Source organism: Vigna radiata, chromosome 9 (genome assembly GCF_000741045.1).
Source record: "Vigna radiata var. radiata cultivar VC1973A chromosome 9, Vradiata_ver6, whole genome shotgun sequence".
Lineage (NCBI taxonomy): Eukaryota > Viridiplantae > Streptophyta > Magnoliopsida > Fabales > Fabaceae > Vigna > Vigna radiata.
Genome location: NC_028359.1, coordinates 8,220,064 through 8,239,972, shown reverse-complemented (window position 1 = coordinate 8,239,972; position 19,909 = coordinate 8,220,064). Strand labels below are relative to the sequence as shown.

The window sequence follows — 19,909 nt, the reverse complement described above, 5'->3', positions numbered from 1 at the left end:
TCAATGAGGAGACATTTAAACACTTGATAGCTATTCACCCAAGACATGTATTTACAACTTCACATTGAATTAAAGTTAACATGAATGTTAATGTTTAATACCTTTTTTCTAATATTTGATATATATTGAAATATATATTGGTCAAGATTAAGGTTCACCACTACAACTCTCTCTGATACATTGGTTAACAACAATTTTTAGGCCTTTAACAATGTATTGGTTCATTCAAGGAGTAAGTCTATCATAAGCATGTTGGAGGACATTCTGATTTACTTGAAGAGATGATAAACAAATAGATTAAAGATAAAATCATATTAAAGGTTCCATCTACCTTCAAATTCTCACCAAACTTCAAAAGGAATCAAACTTAACAAGATATTGGATTTCTAGATAAATACACATTTATTTGTCTACTTTAAGTTAGTGGGCCTGTTAGTGATTGTTACTATTGTGTTTTTATCTTCAAAGTTTGCCAGTAGAGAAGTTATTTGAAATTAGGCACGCCTCACACATTGGGGTGAAATTTGTGGTCAACATAGACTAAACATCATGCTCCTGCAAGAAATGAAGTATGAGTAAAAAATTTTGTTGTCACTCATTTGATGCATTGAAGTTTTTAAATATAAATGGAGAAGACTTCATCTGTAATAGGTTTAGGAAGTCAACATATGAAGAAACCTGCATGTCAATAATTAACCCTATCAATGATAAGAAAGTGTGAGACATTACTTTATATCATGATGTCTTCCCCCAAGTAAAAGAATATTGTTGGGAAGACGAAAGAATAAGAGAATATTAGAACATTGGGAGTTAAAGAATGATGAAACACAACTACGAAAAGCGAGGTTATGCAAAAGATGTGGCATCTATAGGGAAATTAGACAAAATAAAAGTTCTTGGCCCCAAACATATTAGTCACACCCAAACTCAACCACGTTATCTTTACCACATGGATTAACATCAATCCCATAAAGTCCTCATGCTAAAGCTATTGAGTTAAATGCACCATTTATGCCACCAACAAGAGCAACATAGTTTACTTAATCATCCTAGCGACCACACAAAGTATGACAGCCTTTTATAGAAATTCTTCCACCACATAACCCATCACAAGGTAGACCAAACATGAGGCACAAACTGAATGCTAAGAGGGCATAAATTTGAAAACCATGAGCCTTTAATGATATATATTTTGAAACTACAAGTTTTGTTTTATTGTGTACTTTTGTAACAATTGTTTTAAACTTCTAGGCCATATAATAGTTGTCAACACATATTCGCATGTTGTCATTTTTTCTTTTTCACTAATCGCATGGTTGTTCTTCAAGTGGATGCACTTTGTCCTATTAACTATATTTGTAATACTTCCTCCCATTGTCTTTTCATCTAAGCCAATTCTATTAAAGACATGCAATACGAGACAATATATATCTCACTACACGTAGGTCTATTGTAAATTAAAGATCTCTTTCTAGTCATAACACTGTTTATTTCACAATATCACAACAAATTAAAGTCATAAATCACTTCAGAAAAATAAATAAAATAGAATATGTCAATTATTAAACGTAGTTACAACTACAAATGCATACATGATGAGTGTGTACAACAATTAGGACAATTCATCCACAAATTGCCAAATATAACCTAAGATAAAGGTTGTTCTCGGTTTAAAGTATTACATGAGCACACAACTCATACATCATGGTAAAGGTACATAACAAATTGTACTTTTAATTATTTTTGAGTCCTATAAGCCATATTGACATACTTGTACTTTTGCAAGCCACTTCTACACATGACCAAGACATTCATATGTAAAAAATACACATACACATAACTAATATTTATTGATAAGAAAAAACACATAATGAAACGAATATAACTAGAAAAAAAATGATAAAAGTTGTTATATTGCAATTACCGTGTGAGTTTTGTAAGTGACAAATTTCAAGTATGTTGAACTTATAAATGAAACCGAGAATTGAATGTTTCAATTCAATAAGAGGAATGGATGTTTAGTAAGAATTAACAGTCACATCCAATATGTCTAATAAGGAATTTCATAACCTAGTTCAAAATAGAACAAAAATTCAAAATGAGAAAGTACAATAGAACAATTGAGAGAGAAACATAACAAAATTTTTCAAAGAGAAATGTATCATTCACATAGTGATTTCAAAACACAATCATTCAAAAATATATTCTCTCTTTTATGCCTCATGATTTTTCTTCACCCTTTTTCTTACGGATCGTATGACATGTGATCTTGTGGTATAACTAACTTTTCCTCCACATCCAACTCAACATTTTGTTGACTTTCATTTTTCTTACACGTTACATTAACTATTGCACAAGATGAATAAACAACATATATTCTTATTTACCTTTGTTATTGTTAAAGGTGAAAGATTCATAATGTATATATAAAAAAGAGTACCATAATTACATGATAATTTCTACATTTACTCGATGCAACAATTTTTTTCAAATAGACAAGAGACAATCACACCAATTCATTTTGATCATTTGAATTCCAATGTTCCATAAAAGAGATCGAAAAAAGCACAAACATTGTGCTTGAATTTGATCAAATTAAGAAAGTTTCACTCTCGGTAAGTCCTTTTCCTGATGAAGATTTAATTGAAACAAACAAGTTATCCTAGCTACTTTCTAAACTTAAATTCCAAAAGAGTTATTTCTTTCGGCAAGATTATTTGATAGTGAATTCGACATCTTTATTAAAAGACAATTGTAGCATCATTCTACTGTATTTTTAAATTTTCATTCCATAATAATAAATGCACTAAGAGGATTCGACGAAGTCAATTCTAAAAGGAATTCAATATCCTTTCAGAAATACTATTTCGAAATCAATTATCGATATTTTGGAAAAAATATTATCCAACATTCTGAAAAGGCCACTCTAGAAATACCTTTTCCTCCATTATAAATTTCTTAAGGATAAATGAAATTAAGGATGTTTCTTGAAAATATTATTAATTCAAGGGTTAAATACTCTTAACTTTTAATTTTAAGTGAAAATTGAAATTAATTTTTTTTTTAAACTTTGATCTAATTTTGTCTTTTAACTTTAGAAATGTGTGTATTTAATATTTTTAACCAAATTTTGTTAGACATTTCAAACACACTTAATGATAACATTTGAATTATTTAGGACATATTTTTTTCTTTAAATGTTAGTTAAGAAATACCTTTAAAATTTTAAATAAACTTAAACAAAATTTAATTAAAAGGATTAAATTCACATAATTTTAAAAGTGAAAAATTAAATTAATCCAAAAAATTTTAAAGAAAGACTAGTTTTATTTTTTTCTAAAATTTAAAAGTCAAAAACATATTTAATCTTTAATTTTACTCTATTTCACAATTTTTCATCAGCAATGATAAATGTTATCACTAGTATTCTTGAGTGTCAAAATATTGTAAAATTGATTTCATAAAAGTCTTTCTCAAATGGTGTTGAATTTTTTTGTAGAATAACTTATTTTAAGAAATTAATTTTCCTTGGGTGTATCAATATGAATTTTATGAGTGCTGGGTGATAGATATACTTGAAAAAAGCCCAACATGTATATGAATAATTCAGCAAACTTTCCAATTTTCATACGTTCCAATTTTCATACGTCTTTATAATTTATATTTATCACAATATTTTAATTAGAAATATTTGAATAATTTACCTTATATTCACACTTATATTATTTTTAGGTTTAAATCATTTTTGTCCCTAAGTTAAGTTCTCATGTTCAGTTTAGTCCCCACTTTTAAAAATGTCAACCTTTAGTCCCTATGATATGAAAAATATATCAAATCAGTCATCATGACCGCACTTAATGAACAACAAAAAATCACAAGTTTTCATACCTAGGTATCCAATATTTTGTGATTTGTTAACGGAAAGTGTTATGAACAATGAAAAACTTGTGATTTGTTAACGGATAGGACTGATTTGATACATTTTTCATATCATAGGAATTAAAAGTTGACATTTTTAAAAGTGGAGACTAAACTGAACATCAAAACTTAACTTAGGGATTTAAATCTTATTTTTATGCCAATGTCGCGGTTCCTTGCCTCTTGATTTAATATCATCCTAAATAATTTTAAGTATGTACCATTATCTATATCATCATATAAAAATTTAAAATTATTTTTTATATATATAAAATTTTTACATTTGACATTATCCACTTTTACCTTTTATACTTTTATAATCATTTTATCTTTATACTATGTATCAAATAAATATAAGGTTTAAACCCTTAAATCGTCCCTATTTATGTGACTGATTCCCAATTTCATCCCTCAGTTATTAAAACTCCCAATTTGGTCCTCATAAGAGCCAATTTGAATGAAATTGACCCTTTCCGTTAAATAAAGTTAACAGCGTCAAATATTTTGCCAGTACAGTAAATGAGGTGTTATCTTATGCACAGGTGTCATGCAACGTGTCATTGAGCTGATGAAACATGGATTTTTTAAAAAATTAAAAATTAAATTACTTTTTGTTATCGTTTACTGAATTGAACAGATTTGAAAAACATTTACTTGAGAGAAAAATGAAAGTTATCTTAACATCAGATCCAAAGTCTACCTGTTAAAGAGGATCAAGAATTCCATACTTGCGACATCACATACTCACTTAAATCGAATCGTTAATTGATGACACAACTGTTCATATTTTGTTCTTCGATCAATCCGAGAGTGAAAACACACTTGACTCTCATTCATGGTGGTAAAGGCAAGGTGACTTTGATATACGTCGCTGCTTCGGTTCTTGGTTATGGTGTAAACATGATATTGGCTAGTTTCGTGATTTGGGTGATCCCATGGCATAAGTGATGAAGGCTTGGTCAAGGCCACCATCTTCACTTTCCAACCACGAGATCACATTATGCACCACCAGCACAACTTTAAAACGGCAAAGCATCACACATAACAAGATAGACATCACAATATTAAAATCGTACTAACCTTCCACCGATATTAAAATCGTTCCCTCGAAGAGCTCGAACCACTTGACGAAAATTGTATCTAACTTCGCGATTGCCTTCGAAACNCCAATTACAAACCTTCAATGCCCTAATACACTCTGTATCCTCTCTCGCGATTGATGAACGATGCACTCTCCTCTGCCAATTTCGCTCCAAAGTGATCCAAAGTGAAATCCCCAATTTCGTTCCAAAGTGATCCAAAGTGAAATACCTAAATCCCTAATCTGATTTACAGTATATTTTAATTTTTAATTTTTTAAAAAATCCATGTTTCATCAGCTCAATGACACGTTGCATGACACCTGTGCATAAGATAACACCTCATTTACTGTACTGGCAAAATATTTGACGCTGTTAACTTTATTTAACGGAAAGGGTCAATTTCATTCAAATTGACTGAGGGATGAAATTGGGAATCAGTCTCATAAATAGGGACGATTTAAGGGTTTAAACCTAAATATAAAAACATATCATAATACCATTATTCTTTTAAAAAAATTCAGTATATATTTTAATTAGATAATTTCATCTTTTATAATTATAAAAATTCTTTATTTAATAAAATAAGTAATTAAACTTCTCCCTACTCCACAATAAGTAAAGGATTAAATATGTTTTTAGTCCCTATACTTTGGGACGATTTTGGTTTTAGTCCCTCTTTCAAACTAAGGTACAATTTAGTCCTTCAACTTTAGAAAACTTTGGTTTTAATCTTTTTTACTAAATTTTTTTAACTTTATTTGTTGTTTCAAGCACGTTTCATTATAACATTTGGATTGTTTACACTGTTTGACACATTTTTACTTCAATGTTAACTAAGAAACGCGTTTGAAAAAGCAAATAAAGTTAAAAAAAATGGTAAAAAGAACTAAAACCAGAGTTTTCTAAAATTGAAGAACTAAATTGTACCTTAGTCTGAAAGAGGGACTAAAACCAAAATCGTCCCAAAGTATAGGGACTAAAAACATATTTAACCCATAAGTAAATAACTTCACTTTAAAATAACCATTACATACATTTTTTTAATACAATTCTCACAATTAAATATATTTAAATTGTTTTGATGTTTTTTAATACTACTTTTACAAAATTATATATATTTTGAAAACTTTATTGATAAAAATGTGAAGACTTGCTCTACGTATTTTTGCAAGTACCAACAAAAAGTAATAAACACAAAAATGATGTCCATTAAAAAGATATATTCGAGTATTAAAAAAAGTACATTGTCTTTTATTACATCTATGAAGAAGAATATTACAAATCCGTCATTCGATAGACTGCTACAGAAATTTACAGACTCATGGACTGAAAGAAACTGTTAAACCAGTGTGACAAAATTCGACCAGAAAAAAGCAAGAGGGCGAATAAATAAATAAAGCCTAATTGCTGAAGCACTTTTCGAGCCTAAAAAATAATATGGTCTTCCTGAGAAAGAAATAATCTTCTTACCAATCCTTAAAATCCAGGTAGAACAGTGAGGTCTGCTATTCCTTTAGGAAGATCAGCAATTCCTTTTAGCAAAGTTAACCTGTTTACTCTGATCTTCTCATCGTCCTATGATTCACCAGAAAGAAAATTATACTATTTATATTATGGTTATGGAGCTCAAACTGCAGAATATACAAGATGGATTTTACAGTCCAAAGCACAAAGAAACTACAAGAGAAATCCTAATTTTATACCATGAATAACTTTTGAAAGAAAAGCTCTGCAATATCATGCCCTAATATTTCTGAACAAATTTTATTCCTGGACTTATTTTCATCTTTATCAGGCTTGAAAATCAGTCTTGATCGTTCAATTCACATTGAAAACTATTAAAGTGCTTTTATTAAGAGTCGCCACAAATATATTAACGCCCGATATGTAATTATACAAGTACAGCAAGATTAACGTACCACCATTACAAAGACATTATTGAAGAAATCCTCAAGTGGCTGTATCAACTGACATGAAGTTTCTACAAAATCATCTATGTCAAGACCTGTATAAAGAAAAATAAGTATCATAATCATAATAAAGAAAATGAGAAAGAAATTCAGAAATGTGTAAAAGCACACACTATATCAGTAATTCGGAAATTAATTATATTAGATCTAGTGCCAAATTAAAAGAAAATTATATTGCATTGCATAAAATGAAAGCTCACTATATCAGTAGATAATGTCAACTATTAACGCAAAAGTTGCGGGGCATATAGAAAAAATACCAGGATGGATACTCTTTTTAACAGACAAAAACGTGTTCCATAAAACTCTCTCTTCATTTGTCACAAAAGCAGCCTCATCCACCTAATCATGTAAGTTTAAGAATCAAGAGAAGATAAATGTCAAAATAATGGACATAGTACAAGAGAAACGCAGAAACTACTCATAAATAAATGGTTTATGAGAGAAATATGCTTATGGCCCCTATTTCTGTACTTATTTTCTCTTTTATACTATTTCTAAGAAGGTTGTATATAGTTAGGTTTGTATCGTGTAGTGATGCCATAGCATTCTTTCGTTTGATTACAAAAAAAGATAACACACTAATAAAAGAATGGTGTGAAATTTAATATACATGATCGTTAAGATAATATCATGAACTCAACTGTTAGATTAATGAAAATTGATAGGTTCCTGAATTGAGAACCTAATCAAGAACTCTCTCACAGTCTCTCACACCCAGAAAAAACACAGAGAAATATATGGTGAATTGTGTATTATTAACAGAAAGAATAGTGTGTGTATACAAGATCCAGACGCATAAACCTCTTCACATGTTCATGGCCTGTTGACAAACAATGTACTCAAAACTCCCTTCTAACTACCCCATCAATCTATTTATACAATTCCTCTACCTTCTATCCTAATCTCATTTCCCATTAAACCCTTATATCCCCATTACCCTATATCCTAACAAATTTACCTTCAATAAAATGTTATTTAAATAATTTTTACAGCTAGTGTAACGGATAATGTGCCACACACGAACATGCGCCCTCCCCTCCTCCCGTCCCCCACACATGGTACTTTTCAGATCTTACCAATGAAATTTAACCAGAATTCTTTCTCTTTCAGTTCTTAAATTTATTCTTTTAATCTGGTGGCTTTTATGTTATGCATAACTCAAATTCGACAGTAATTTGGTTACCCCTGTATGTTCACAAGAAAATAAGAAAAATGCATACCTCCGCATGAAGTTCAACTTCCTTCCCACGGACAATTCTAGTTGGCCTGGAGTATGCTTCAACAACTTTAGGAAACAGGTCCCCTCTTGACAATTTTTCCATCTAAAACAACATTGTAAACAATCAGGAGTACATAATTACTATTCAAAAGTACTAAAGACTTGTGGTTATCAAATCATTTAGAAAACCTAATATTTCCCATATTTCAGAAACACGTGACTACTCATATTACAGTCATATTTGGTCCTCAATTCCACATATGAACAATTATTTTTCTATATACATTGTACTTTGTATCCCTGCCAACTGGTACATTGAAATGCTAAACCAAGAATCTAAGACATGTCTAAAGGTATGTTCGGAGGAAAGAATTTTAATCGTGGTTTAGATAATTCTAATTTCAATTCCAATTCTGTATAATTAAGAGTATTAATTCTTTATACTTGGAACAAAGAATTGAGATATGGAATTCCATATTTGAGCTGAATTAAAGTTGTATTATTTGAATAGTTTAACCAGAATATCTAAAATTTAAAGTAATACGTGTGTGTGCGTGTGTGTATAAAATAAAATAATAGAACATTTTGGTTCAAATAATTATGAACAAGAAAGACATTCAAAAGTGTGTGAGCTACAGAGGGATAAAACTTATAATCCAGACTACGAAATTACGGGCAGAGTTGATTGAGTACAAATTAAGATACTAGGATAAAACTGATTAAGCATGGAGTAGGATACCAGGACTATGGAAAATAAATTTGGTTTTATACCAAAAGTCTACAACAGAAGTTATTTATCTTGAACAGGGACTGGTGAAATGGTACCAAACTAAAGAAAGAGATCTACACGTTTTTATTGGCTTAGAAAAAACTTATAGTTGAGTGTCAAGTGCCATGGAAGACTTTGAAAAAATAAAAGTGTTCGTGTGACTAATCTATATACAATAGTCTAGATATATCAAACATGTAGTGTAATACATGTTTGACAGAAATAACTACTAGTGAAAAAGAATGTCCGAAGTGAGACTAAGGACTCTCCTACAACATAAGACTAATTACTAAGGACTCTCCTACAACATAGGACTAATTAACCTAGTTTTGCATGTGCTTACAAAGAGCATACAAAAGATGATCCCTAATTGCATGCATTTGTGCATACGAAATCATTTAGATTGAGGAATCAAGGAAAGAGATTAACTCCAAACTTGAAACTTTCAAGACAGACTTTGAAATCAATTGAGCATACATCAATGCAATATAATATGGAGTAAAATGAAAGAGGGATACTTACTTTATATGCTGACTTTGCTGCAAGACAGGGAAAATTTGCTCTTTCAACAAGGATTGACCGCACAAACTCTGCATTCACCCCCTTGTCAACCTATTAACAAAATATTCTTAGAATGTGGATTTAAGTCAAATTCTATTACACAAACCTACTAATAAGATAAAATTTACACCTACTTATATCCTGTGATTTAATCATATTTATAGTAGATGAGAAACCTCTCTAACACATCCATTCATGAAACATTCTGAGTATGGGACTAGATAATTGTGAGAGGCCGCGAGTGATATAAGTTCTAACAAGCCTTGCTAGAATAAGATCTGTTACCATCTTAGAAAGCAGATTTAAAACTTAACCTTATAAAATTAACTTATAAGGTAAAGTTTACATCCAGACATGAGACCAGACATTGAAAATGTAACAAAGGGGAATTATTTTACTGGTGACAACCACACCAATCACATTCTCATCACCTCTATTTGTAACAATCAAACTCCTTAAAATATGGAAGTAAGAAGATTCTAAAGATAACTTCTTTTAACCACTCTTGAGATGTTGAGGATATTTTTATCCTAATACCCCGCTATTTACAACTTACTTATATATATACTATAATTTGACTATATTTCTAGTCATTGTTAATCTCTAATTTGTAGCAACATGATAAAACTCACGAGACCATTACAAAGCATTATGCACAAATACAACAAGACTACGACATGTTCTACATTCAAATATATGATTGAATAATATCTGCTGAGCAAAACATCAGTTTTCGACTATAGTAATGATATAGTTAGGATCCAGTAACATGGTATAGAACTTGAGTCCCACATTAGAATTTTTGGATACTGGTGTTTGGCAAGATGTTAGGATCCAATTGCAAGAAATGGGACTTAGTGCAACATTGGAAGCATGAGATTTTAGTGACTAGCTTTTGTAGTGTGGTTATCCCAAGGTCATAACCAAAAGAAAGAATATACCAAGTTGTCATTAATTAAATTTTTTCTCTGCAAGACTGCAATAAAGATTTATTTCAAAACCTCCTATAGCAGTGCTAATGATTCTCTCTTTCTAATCCGTACAATTATCTACATTCATAAGCTCCAAAATCAAACCATTTGCACCCTCCTCTTCCCAGACATACTTTATTTTGCTAAGAGCAATGTGTACAATAATTCAAGTTAACTTGGCCATAAAGAAGCAAATAAAAATACTTACGGTAAAAGATAACGATATGAAAAGTTTAATTGTAGTAAAGAAAAGGACCAAATATTTTGATTATAATACCTACCAGAAATTGCTCCAATCTTCGTGTAACAAAGTGAAGTACCTAAAGAAAGAGAAAACTGTCTCATCAGATTTCAATCACAAGAAGCAACAGAAATTGAATTTATGAAATACTCTCATCTTACTTCATCGATTACATGAGGATCTACTTTAATGGGCTGGACTTCTGCAGCGAGTTCCAGGGCCTTTTTAAAATCTAGATTTTTATTCTTTTCCACCAATAGTTGCACCTGGAGTATAAAGTGCATCTCTGAGTGCAAGGAATTGTGTTTATAGATTTTCTGCTTAAGCTTTTAGCAGGAGGGATGGAGGGGGCAGAAGGGAAGTGTCGACATAAAAGGAAATACTTTAAGTCTTTAATAAATATTAGACAGATGAAATGTATGGTATACTTACAAGACCATATGAAATTCTTCGCAGACCAAATGGATCATTTGTGGAACTAGGTTGACAACCAGCAGAAAATAAACCTACCAGGCTATCTAATCTGCAGAAAACTATCATATCTCATAAGATTCAGATCTATGTTGTCAATATCATTTGGACATATTCCACTATAACATGCACCATAAACTCATTTCACATTGCAATGAAGAACATTCAATAGTAAAAATAAGAACACCAAGGAATTAGCGGAACAGGACTCCCTAAAGTATAGGATAGCTTTGTTGATTCTTATGTCAATGTTATAGTCAAGATAAAGGAAAATTCTATTGTTGAAGTTATTAGGATATTTTAGAATAAATCAATTCTAGAAACTTTAGAATAGACAAGCTTTTTACTGATCTTATTCTTATCCTTACTTTTCTTTGTAATCTTTCCTATTGTATTTTTTTCTTTTGAATAGTAAACTGATTGGTCAGCAAATATCTAATAAAATCTTCCAATTAATATCAATCACTGTAAATTTGAATCATCACTAAAATGAACAGGCAAGATATTTAAATTCTGGCATCAGCTCCACCTATCAGCAATTGCTAAAACTATGCCAGCATCACTTTCAGGAAGCGTGTCCCCAGAAAATCTAGGAAGCGTGATCTCAAACAAGGCTTCTGCAACCTGCAAGATGATAAGTGACAAGGAAAAGCATAATTATCTGAGTACCAATCAAACCAAAGCAATGAAGTTTTAAATATTGCAGTGGTAAAACATGACATTTCAGATAACCAAATATGGCAAAAAAAAAAGTTAAACAACCTGCTCTGAGTATCCATCCCTAAGGGCATAGTGGCGGCCCATAATTCCCGCAAGTGAGGTAAATTCAGTGACAACAGCAGTGGAAAGATCAGACATTGCAAGAGAGGCAGCATCACGGATAATATCTTGCACACCTTCACTCATATCTAGGATGCAACTTAGTTCAGCAACCATGTTTTCAACACGAGTCATCTTATCAAGCATGGTCCCAAGCTTCTCCTGTTTCATTCCGTGTTATTTAAACAAGCAAGATGAGAGAGGTTAAGAGATATATTTTCAACAACTTTCGCATAAAACTATTATTGTCTTATTTCCCGACTTTCCCTTAATTACTTCTCATTATAAACAGTGAATCAATATTTGACCTGATTTAGAAAAAAAAAGAGTAATGGAAAATGGTAAATGCCTATTTATTTAATTTTCAAATTAGAAGAATTATTTTATATATATTTTGGTTAGTATGAGATTTACATACAAGCACTTCAATAAAAGTTTAATTTGTAACTTACATGAAATAGAATGTTTTTCAGTTGTTTTCGGAACTCTGTAAACCTCTTACGAGTGTCCATCTCATAAAAGAACTTTGCATCTTCATAGCGAGCCCTACAAATATAATCAAAACAGATTTTGATGTGCCTTCTCCATTAAAGAAAAAACATGAAATGTGCACATTACATTGTTCAAATACGTTAATTTTATTCTTAGTAATTGAAGAAATGGTATCAAGGCAAGTCTTGAATGGGCATGACAGTAGTGGCTCTATCTCATTATATTCTAAAGACTAATCCAAAATCAGAAACTTTTAAGTTGAAACACATGGAAAGTTTCATGTATCATCTCTATTGCGCCCTGTCACAGCACCACATTAGCCTTTTGGGCTTGGAGAGTAGAATGTAGATGACAGACATGCCAGCCTACCTTCTGCTAAGTCATTAAATTTGGTAGGACGAATGGGGAGTGGTAAGGACTCAAGTATCCTAAGAGCCAATATCACATTGTTTGAGAGGTCCCAATATCATGTCAAAATGCCAACTATCCTAAGAGCTTAAGCTGTTAAGAGAAATGCAAATGAATGGCTTTATAATACAACAACAAAACAATTCAAATAAACAAAGAAAAAAACAATATTGTGTAACTTTACTCCAATACCATTTTGTTCGCATGTATCACAACCTCATTTCAAATAGTATGGTTGCTTGTTCTCACAATAAATGTTTGAAGTTCACTAAAGAAATAAAATTATTCAAAGGTCAGTTAATAGCTTAACCTTTGTGGATTGGTTGGTCCTTAACTGTTGAGAAGTCCCACATAGCCTACCTCAGTTCTTGGAGTGAAACTTATGTATATATATATTGGACAACTCTACTTAATGTCATGTCAGTCATTTTAACTAGAAATATAGCATGGTATCAAAGCCTCGTAACTCATCTTGATAGTTGTCTATTCTGATAGGCCTGCTTTGTTTGGTAGGCATATGTGGATGAGTGGTGCTGGAAAGTCCCACATCAATTGCCTCAATTCTCGGAGTTTGGAATATATCTGTTGGATAACATTGCCTAATGCTAATTGGTGTTAAGATGAAATTTACCATTTAAGGGTATTAGAGCTTTGAGTCAAGTAGTCAAGAGTTTCATTCATATTGCTTCAATTGTTCTAAATGAAGTTAATTTCAGCACAAACTAGAGCACAAACTAGAGTGGAATTGTGTATTTTCTCAGCTTCATGCCTAAGGAGCACTGTGCTAGAAAGATAAAACCATTAATGTATCTTTATTGTCAGCTTAAACAGTAAGGAGAGTTTGCCCTTGATAAAAGCCATCAAATACAACCAACAACTAATAAATGTTTGATAACTCTTCAAGGACACCAAACCCAGGAGGGGCCTGGGCACCTCTTTTTCAATAAAATATATATGACACGATAAGTTGAGATAAGAACACCTGAGCACAGCTTCATTTCCTTTCCTCACAGTAGTCTCATCAATTGCTCCATTTGCAACCTGAGAAAATACCATGCCATTTAATAAATAAAAATTTCAAAACATGAAGCTACTTATTGTAGAGGACTAAGTAATGGAAAGAACTTACAGCAATGAAATAAGGCAACAATTGTCCATTCGCATCACATACAGCAAAATACTTTTGATGCTTTTGCATAACCTGCAGACATGGTGAAAAATAGTTAGCTTCTATTTTCAATATTCTTCAAAACCACACACACACAAATATATATATATATATATATATATATATATATATAACAGAACAGGCAGTGGGTGCTGAAAACCACTAAATTGGTGCAACCACATTATGCTGAATTTGACATGGTTTTACTGATGAAATCTTCAAGTTATATAACAAATTCAATATGTCGATGACTTTAACGATGCCCCACAGAATCTTGAATCTAGCCTTCATCACTGCTCTGCCAACATTCCTTGGTAATTTCATGCAAACTTTCATTACATCCGAAATTGTATTAAAGTTTATGTGCATTTTTAAATAAAATTTGCTTTATTTACAATTATTATCAATTTCAACTATCCTTTTATCTTAATTTAAAGTTTTACCTAACTTGGTTCATATGATTTCATATATTTGTTACAAAACATATTATATAATATTGAAAAATACATACCTAGTTCTCACTATTTTGAATCGTTAGACCAATAAATCAAGAATCAGTGTCTTTACCAGTTCAAAAATTGGCCTGATTTTAAAAACAACATTTTTAGTTCCATATTAGAGATAGTTTCCTTACAATTTAAACACATTTGCAAACTCAGCCACCTAATGTCAAATTTTTGTCCGGGCTTCTATGAATAGGATTGACAATAGTGACCTGCTAAAAAAGTGCAGGCCTCTCGTTGTTTTTCTCCCAACACGTCTTTAATGTGCTGTCCTAGTTCTGTTGTAATCTTTTACTGCAGCAAATTTTCTCTAAAATAAGTAACGATTAACTTATATCTAGAAAATGTGCAACTGCATTCACTTGAATTCATGGTGAACTATATGTCTAAAATATTAATTTTTTCTTCAATAGTAGTTAAAAGTAAATGTATGTAATTATATAGAATAATTGGTGCTGTTAATATTGGTTAATTTTACTTCACAAGCGCAGGCCTTCTCTAACTCTACTTTTATTTGCTTTCTTAATGAATTTCCTTTTCTTAGTATTTGATCTAAGGATCTAATACAATCCCTATTGAATAAAAAAACTGATATTAAAAGTGAAAATGTACATACAGAAAAGAGTTGAAATTGTTACAGAGACCTATATATAGACTATAGAATTACAATTGTCATGAAGGAAAAACAGAAAATGGAAGAGTGACGTATCCAATTCTCAGTACTTAGGGTAGAATAACTTAATTGCATTCATTTACGCCAAGAATACATCAGTCATGTGAGACATGGAAGTAATGAGAAGGAGTGGAAAGTGTATTGTAGAAAGAAATTTAAAAATGTAAATAGTTAAGTTAGTTGGGGTGAGACTTTATGAGAAAATACATATATAGTCTTATCTTGTGGGGTGTGGGGAAGAAGAGTTTTCAGTTGTTGTGACAGGGAATGCCCTATGTAAAAGGAAGAGATTTCCTTTGTAAGCTGATTCTATGCTCAGAGTTGATAACTGCTAAAATCATACAGAAAGAAGAATCTTAGTATATCTTTTTCTCTATCTTCTTTCTATTCTTTGAGGAGGCACGTAACACATCTACACAAGGCCGGCAAGCTAATTTAGGAATATAAATAAGATGTTTTTCCAATAATTCTCTTCAAAATAAAAAAGGGCACAATTTAGATATTACAAAGAACAAGCAGAATTTGCATACTGCAACATCACTTCTAATAATAAATAAAAATAAGAATGCGGACATCATCCATTTTAAAAAATAAGCATGCCCATGCACACTATCTGAGATGGAATTATGATTTGAACTGGCTTAATGATCAACAGAAACGAATTCCAAACAAAAATTAAAAAACCATAAAAAAGTGAAATGCTCACCATTGTTAAAAGATCTTTTGGAAGATCTAAGAAGGTTTCTTTAAACTTTCCAAGCACGGGAAAAGGAGCCTCAACAAGATTTACAACCTTATATTAAATATCAAAGGGAACTCTTAGAAGTGAACTTACGTGGACAACATTAATCAGAAGGAACAAAATTTTTTACCTCGTCAAGCAAACCTTTTGGAATAAGAATTTGGCCATTTACACCTTTTGCTAATGCATTAGACTGTTCAAAAATAATTTTCTTACGGTCCTGAAAAAGCACCAACCTAATTATTCAGATATATTTGCAAATATATCCATGTGTATGAATTTTTTATATTAACAACTTATCAATTGTACCTCAACTGAAACTTTGATTCCTGCATTGTTAATTGCAACTGAATAAGATTCTGCATTTTCCACCTGCAATTAATATAGCATGGTTCCTTTTGTAAAAACAATATGCAAAAATGCAATTTGCAATCATCCCAACTCAAAGTACAAAAACAATATAGACACCAATAAAGCTGACTAGAATTTCCAAAAACTAATTTGCAAGGACTGCTAGAAACTAAAGCAAACACTAAAAAAAGAAAAACAATAAAGAACATACTCGCTAACTCAACCAAATTACATGAATCATATTATACCATTTTGTTCTATCAAAAGACAATTCCTTAAAAAGGTTAATCAAAATCCGTTTATAAGGTTTCAATTTAAGTTTGAGTTTACTTCTACTCTAGATATTGAACTATCCTATTTGATCAACGCTTCTAGCTAGGGCTTTTATTGGTCTTCCTCTCACATGTTCTAAATTTACCTCAGTCAATATGTTTCTTGCGTGTGCTGGGCATAATTATACATCAGCATGAGAAAAACTCCACAGAACCACTTTGGAACATTTTTCTTGAAAGATTAATTATATTATTCTATGTCTTGGGTTTATTAAAGATTTTCCATCATAATCATAGGCATATTTTTAACTTTTTTTCTGAGTACAATGATATAATTTTAATCTCAATTTAGTTATGAGAAATTCTCCTGTCAATTAAATAAGATTTTACTATTCTCTGCCCTTATTCATGTCAGATTTAATACTTTCTCTACATGAAGCAGCGATCTTGAGCCATTGGTATAAATTTAGACACAAATGTAAGAGTTTTACTAGGCATACAGAATCAGACATGCATATGGACAATATTTCTCAAAGAACTCAGTTGTTTCAACCATGAATCAAATAAAAAGTCATAGAATAAAAGTGAGAATGATAAAGTAAATAAGCTTAATTTGCAGTTGTAAAAAGTTGTGCTTCAGGCATGCACCTGGACAACAGCTGAAGAAGTATTACGAAGACCGCAAGACATGTTTCCACTGTATAATATAAACAAACATGAAAATCGTTATTCAAACATATCAGATAATAAACTAATAAACCAAAAAGAACTTAACATAATTGGTGTCAGCTAAGCCTTGGGATAATTGGCCAAGATATTATTTCCCTAGTTTTATTCTTTGATCTTTTTACTTTTCGCTATGTAGAAATCTCACACTCCATCATGATATTCTTGTTTCTGGTAAGCCATCTTCAATAAAATAAAAATACTGAGGGAGGTTAAGTGAAAAGAAATGAATAAAGTAATTGTTGAGTAGCTATGCCAACAACATAAATAAGAATTGTTTGTTGCCATCACTGTTCACTCTGTTCATAGCTGCCGTTATTATTCACTGTTGACATATTATAACGAATTTATTAATTCCAGCAAGCTTTTTTTAATCGGCATTATGTTCAACTGCTGACATGTTTCCAGCAAGTAGTCTTCACTGTTGACATTTTTCGGACAGATTTTTTTCTGACAATTGTGACCAATCCAATGCACTCTTAAGCGTTTTTTATTTCCGGCAACATCCATGTACTCTGAGCATTTCTTGTTTACCAGCAGCCGCAAGTTATCTGAACAATTTTGCTTTCAAGAAGCTGTTGTTTTAAGGAATTGAATGATAGAAAACTGTGGAAACAATCTGCACTATTTAAATTTTCACTCGTGAAATAAAAAGTTTACAAGTGAACCCATAGGCAATCGTTTCAAAAGATATTGTTAAAAATAGCTGACATATTTCAATGAGTTTCTTAATTTCGGCAAGCTTTTTGCAGTCACATTATGATTATCTGCAGATGTTTTTCCAGCAAGTATGAAATGTTGGACAGATTTTTATTTTTTTTTTGACAATTATCATGAACTTTGAGCACTTTCATTTCCCAACAGTCACTGCACTGAGTGATTTTTCCTTCCAGAAACTTCCATGTACTCTGAGCATTTCCTGTTTATCTGCAGCCGCATGTAATCTAAACATTTTTGCTTTGTGTTCTCTCAGAAATTCAAGGACAAAAAACTTAGTTAACAAACTGAACTGCTTAATATTTTCACTCATGAAATAAAAAGAAAAAACCAGGAGAGTATGTGGCTCTAATGTCAACGCTGAATTGTAGAACCCTTGCTCAAGGTGTGTGAAGAACTCTAGATATAAATCATTCTGGAGGACCTTAAAACAAAAGTTTACATCACTATGGGTGATTGTACTATGATGACAAGTCAGGATAGAATATCTAGTTCTAATGTCAAAGCTGAATTGTAGAACCCTTACTCAAGGTGTGTGTGAAGAACTCTAGATAAAAATCATTCTGGAGGACCTTAAAACAAAAGTTTATATAACTATGGGTCATTGTACTATGATAACAAGTCAATCATGAGCATTACTTATAAATGAGTACAACATGATACGACCAAACAAATTAAACTTGACAAACACTTCATCAAAGACAATCCCAACAGAGGTCTTGTGGTTACAACCCATGTCCCTACATGACTTCAGGTAGCTAACAATTTCACTAAGGGGCTTCCTTAGGTTAGATTTCAGAATCTTGTAGCTAAACTGAGAATAATCAGTATGCATTTACCAATTTGATGGGAAGTGTTGTAAAGAACGGATAATTAGGATAAATACATCCTCAAGATCTCCATAGTGATTAGGAGAAAATATCTTTAGAATATTCTTATTAATTTCAAAATACTTATATTTCCTTATTTTAAAGACTTATTTCAGAATATAATTGGGGTGATTGTTATCAGTAAAATAGTTTGTTATTTCTTTACATAGTTCAAATATTACACTTAATTTCGAATATCTTTAGAATCTTCTTACTTATTTCAGCATACTTTTATTTCCTTATTTTCAGAAATTTGATTATTACATAGAGAGGTGATAAGAATGCAACTGGTGTGATAGTTATCAATAAAATATTGCACTAATAGTCTCTGATCAGCAACAAAGATATATGGAACCTAATCGGGAATAATAGAAAAGAATAATTATATCCAAGAGACCTGGACTCTACCTCCCAACGTCCACTCCAAAATCGAAGAGTGATCTCTATTACCTTTCTTCATGTTGAAAAGCCACCTTTAGTTGCAGCCTCTTTCGGAAGGTTGCTCAATTACTTCCTTAAAGGTAATGGTTAAGTACCACATCAACCAAAGACAATATTCACCTTACATGCTGGCAGAGTGGAGTTGATTGACCCAACTCTAGACCAAAGACTCCCAATTACTTGTATTAAAAGGTTTTCAATGTCATAGTGTTACACTAAAATATGAGTGCAACAAAACGGTTTTTCTCTTTTGCCTCTACAGCTGAAGCCTTTCTAATCTACAGCTTTGTCCCTCATTAAGAGTCATGAGTAAAAATATCCATGGTTCACCCATCAGGCTACATCCATTTACATCTTCTCAGTCTCTGCGCTAATGTCACTTCTGAGTTGAGGGCACGGAAAAGTCCAAACTGAGTGACTTGGAAAGGGGCATGTGTTTACATGGTTGGGTGTGGTGATCAGAATCTACAAACTAGGGATTTTGACTGTATATGAGTTGGGCGCATTCTTATGGGGTTTGGGG

The 19,909-nt window shown here is 31.6% G+C and overlaps 1 protein-coding gene across 2 annotated transcripts in view; it reads right to left on the bottom strand.

The window, feature by feature from the left end:
• Positions 1-6,205: 6,205 nt before the first annotated feature.
• The window catches only part of LOC106774160 (glycine--tRNA ligase, chloroplastic/mitochondrial 2), a 30,862-nt gene continuing 17,158 nt past the window's right edge, over positions 6,206-19,909 (bottom strand). For both annotated transcript variants that reach the window (XM_014661039.2, XM_014661040.2), the window contains 17 exons: positions 17,282-17,330; positions 16,320-16,382; positions 16,141-16,230; positions 15,975-16,061; positions 14,054-14,125; positions 13,907-13,965; positions 12,477-12,570; positions 11,968-12,186; positions 11,735-11,829; positions 11,167-11,257; positions 10,896-11,000; positions 10,775-10,813; positions 9,484-9,573; positions 8,194-8,295; positions 7,231-7,312; positions 6,920-7,005; positions 6,206-6,575 (listed from right to left, as the gene is read on the bottom strand). In XM_014661039.2, the coding sequence (XP_014516525.1) occupies positions 6,477-6,575; positions 6,920-7,005; positions 7,231-7,312; positions 8,194-8,295; positions 9,484-9,573; positions 10,775-10,813; positions 10,896-11,000; positions 11,167-11,257; positions 11,735-11,829; positions 11,968-12,186; positions 12,477-12,570; positions 13,907-13,965; positions 14,054-14,125; positions 15,975-16,061; positions 16,141-16,230; positions 16,320-16,382; positions 17,282-17,330 (1,522 nt within the window). In that variant the 3' untranslated portion in view covers positions 6,206-6,476. The remainder of the gene's footprint in view (positions 6,576-6,919; positions 7,006-7,230; positions 7,313-8,193; positions 8,296-9,483; positions 9,574-10,774; positions 10,814-10,895; positions 11,001-11,166; positions 11,258-11,734; positions 11,830-11,967; positions 12,187-12,476; positions 12,571-13,906; positions 13,966-14,053; positions 14,126-15,974; positions 16,062-16,140; positions 16,231-16,319; positions 16,383-17,281; positions 17,331-19,909) is intronic.